The 3882-nt window shown below is 39.4% G+C and overlaps 1 protein-coding gene across 1 annotated transcript; it reads right to left on the bottom strand.

Moving 5' to 3' along the window:
* Window positions 1–2035: 2035 nt before the first annotated feature.
* On the bottom strand, window positions 2036–2476 carry LOC121255197 (uncharacterized mitochondrial protein AtMg00820-like). Its single transcript, XM_041155474.1, has one exon. The coding sequence runs from the start codon at window positions 2474–2476 to the stop codon at window positions 2036–2038; it is 441 nt and encodes a 146-aa protein (XP_041011408.1).
* Between the last annotated feature and the right edge of the window lie 1406 nt (window positions 2477–3882).

Here is a 3882-nt window from a genome sequence, read left to right as displayed (position 1 = left end):
CTTTTTGTTACTAATTTGACAAATCATAAACCTCATCGTAAATCTAAAATATATGCAATGAGAGTAAAATGATGACCGAATATGAATGCATGTAAAGAGATATTCAAATGCATGATATGTAAATAGTTGAGGCAAAACATCAAACACTTGGTGGGCATAATATGAAATCGATGTGTATAAAGCACCAACCCACCAAAGATCCCATATTCATGAGAGCCAAAAAAATTTATGCACATGAAAAAAATATCTAGATGCCAAAAATATGATAATAAAAAAATACAAAAATAAAATATAAATAACATAAAAGTTGACCCACACTCTCAAAAACATTTAAACAACTTAACTCTTTTGAAGCCTAAAGAGTAAATAGGCAAGGTACTAGAGGTACTTGATAAAATGACTGAAAGAAGTTGTCTCTCATTTAGAATTCTTTCACTTTTCCACATCTTTTGGATACAAAACAGAGTCCATATTTATAGACTTTGTCATAACAACCAAATGCAAGTGATTGGTACACATCAGATTCTATTTCTAGAATATTCTCATCCTGGAGTCTTCTAGACTTTTCTGGAATTCTTCTTATCAGTGTGTAGAGCATATACACGTCGTCCAAAGGGTAAAGTTCCTTCTGAAGCTGCAGCTGTTGGTGCACATTGTCCTTATGAGGCAGTAGATGTAACTGCCTTAATATTGGGTAAGTTTCTGTCTGAGACTGCATTTGTAGGTGCACATCCTTCTTCTGGGGTAGCAGGTGTATTTTTCTTAATATTCCCCCGTGAGTCAAGTGGCACTGGTCCAACAATGAGGCTTGATTGTAGCTGTGAGAAATGTGTAGAGGACAAGGACTCGGTAAAGATATTAGCTATCTGATCCTTGGTTGAGATGAATGAGACTTGAAGAGTTTTGGATGCTACTCTCTCACAAACAAAATGATAATCTAACTCAACATGTTTAGTACGTGAGTGTAAAACATGATTAATTGAAGGATAAGTAGCGCCTAAGTTATCACACCACAATGTTGGTGGATTAGAGAGAAAAATGCCAAGCTCTTTCAAAAGAGATTGTAACCAGAGAACCTCACATATAGCATTGGCTACTGCCTTGTACTCGGCTTCAGTAGAAGACCGAGCTATGGTGGGTAGTTTTTTTGAACCCCAAGATATTAAATGTGACCCAAAATAAATGCAAAATCCACCTGTAGACTTACGATCATCTGGGCAACCTGCCCAATCAACATCAAAGAAGGCTGCCAGCTTACAAGGTGAAGAGGTGAAGAGGTAGTAAAATGAAGACCAAAGTGTTTGGTAAGATTAAGATAGCGAAGAATTCATTTGACGGCTTGCCAGTGGGGCTGCCGAGGATAATGCATGTACTGACAAACTTTATTAACAACGTAAGAAATATCTGGTCGCGTGAATGAGAGATATTGAAGACTCCCAATGATATTTCGATAAAGTTGAGGATCTTCAAAAGTTTGGCCATCAAGAGCCGTGAGTTTTACCGAAGCAAATAGTGGAGTGGAAACAGATTTTGAGTTATGCATGTTCGTGCGAAGCAATAAATCAAATATATATTTACATTGATACAAATAAAGACCAGAAAAATTTCTAGTGACTTCAATGCCTAAAAAGTAATGCAAAGAACCAAATCTTTGACAGGAAAAAAAGAACTCAATACAGAAATAAACTCATAGATAAACTCTGAGCTTGAACTCGTGACTATGAAGTCATCGACATATATCAAAACATAAATAAATCTAGATTTTTGCTATCGACATATCTCAAAACATAAATAAATCTAAATTTTTGCTGAAGTATGAAGAGAGAGGAATTAGAGGTTGAACCTTGAAAACCAAGAGAATCCAAACAATCAGACAGTTTAGAAAACCAGGCCCTAGGGCTTGCTTCAAACTGTAAATTGATTTTCGCAACTTACAAACATGAAGAGGAAGATCAGGATTGACAAAACCTGGAGGCTGCTACATATAGCAATCTTCCTCGAGTTCCCTGTTGAAGAAGGCATTTTGGACATCCAACTAGTGCAAAGACAATCTGCAAGACACAGCAAGAGACAGAAGCAAACGAATGGTCACTGGTTTAACAACGGGGCTAAATATCTCTTTGTAGTCGAGACTGGGCTGTTGATGGAATCCCTTGGCCACAAGACGAGCCTTGCGGCACTCAAGGGAACCATCCACCCTGCATTTCGACTTAAGAACCCATTTAGCACCAAGTACATTGTAGGAAGGAGACGCAGGAACCAAGTCCCACTTTTTATTTTGCAACAAAGCCTGAAATTCAAGGACCATGGCTGTTCTCCGTTCTTGGAATTTTGAAGCCTTCAAATAGGAGGTTGGCTCTTTGGGTATGAGAGGAGACGCAACTGTGGTGGACAGAGATGGTTTGTCAAGCCATGGGAGGGTGCCATCCAAACGAATTTTAGGGCAGTGAATGTTGTTTTTGGCACGGGTAGTCATTGGATGAAGAGAGAAGGTCGGCTGTGAGGAGGGATGAGAGAGATTTGGGTTTGAACTTGATGAAGGTAATGGTGGTTGCGAAGAGAGATGATGGAGATTAGGATTTGAGTTTGATGAGGTTGAAGGCGGCTACGAGGATGGATCAAGAGAGGTAGGGTTTGAACCAAGTGATGAGAGAGTGATGGGCTACGTGTTTGGGATGGGCTTGAGTTGGTATGGTGAGGACTGAGAGGAGGAACGAGTGATGGGCTTGAGTCCGTGGGAGGTGAGGTGAAGTTCACGTGGGTGGGCTGTGAGATTAGATGATTCAGTGGCGGAAGTGGAGTGAGAGTGGGCCCAGATTGAGTGATGGATGCAAGAGGACTAGACTGTGCCATAAAGGGGTAATTTTACTCATCAAACTTAACATCTCTTGATATGTAAGTACGGCTAGTAGGGAGATGAAGACAAAAATAGCTTTAGTAGTCTGGGCTATAACCCATGAAAACACATAGCTAGAGTCAATTAAATGGTCTAAGATTAGGCCAACAAGCAACACCAAACACTCTTAAAAAATTATAATCAGGAGTTTGATTAAAGAGAGTTTGAAAGGGTGATTTATGATTAAGAACAGTAGTGGGCATTCTATTAATTAGAAAGACTGTTGTCTAGAAAGCCTCTGACCAATATTTGTTTGGGACTGAGGCATGTGCAAGTAGTGTGAGTCCTGTTTCTACAATATGATGATGTCGTCTCTCAACAGACCCATTTTGTTCATGAGAATAAGGACACGTGAGACGATGCGAAATTTCACATGACTTAAGCAAGGCTGGAGAGGCGAAAATTCTCCCCCCCAATCTGATTGAACATAAATGACATTTGTAGAGAAAGTATTACTCACATATTGCAAAAAAGCTAAAAAAATAGTTGACACATTTGATTTAGCCTGAAGTGAAAAAAGCCAAATATATTTTGAGTAATCCTCTACAATAGAAAGATAAAAGCAACAACTATTAGTAGATAACACATGTGCTGGGCCTCAAACATCAAGAAAAAGTAATTGAAATGATTTGATGGATTGGGAAGGGGATGGTGGATGTGGGAGAGAATGAGCTTTTGCTTGTCAACACGCAACACCGGTGTGAGAGCCTACTTTATTGTCAACTGGAAGTTGAAATTGCTTAAGTGTGAAGGATGTAATCCAAGATGATGGATGACTAAGGCGAGAGTGCCATCGAGGAACGGAGGTACGTTCGCCAAGAAAAGCTTGAGGGTAGGATATGGATGGTGTAGATGACTTTGCATGATCCAGTGAAAGTACATAAAGACCATCTTTAACGGGTCCCTGTAGAAGTGGCTCCCGGGTATGTAAATCCTTCACAAAGAAACATGAAGAGTGAAACTAAAAGAAAACAGAATTATCAAGA

Source organism: Juglans microcarpa x Juglans regia, chromosome 3D (assembly GCF_004785595.1).
Source record: "Juglans microcarpa x Juglans regia isolate MS1-56 chromosome 3D, Jm3101_v1.0, whole genome shotgun sequence".
Taxonomy (NCBI): Eukaryota; Viridiplantae; Streptophyta; class Magnoliopsida; order Fagales; family Juglandaceae; genus Juglans; species Juglans microcarpa x Juglans regia.
This window is presented reverse-complemented; position numbering and strand designations above follow the sequence as displayed.

What these genes read in the sequence shown, in the direction of transcription:
- LOC121255197 (XM_041155474.1), bottom strand. Translation starts at nt 2,476, where the DNA reads ATGACTACCCGTGCCAAAAACAACATTCACTGCCCTAAAATTCGTTTG.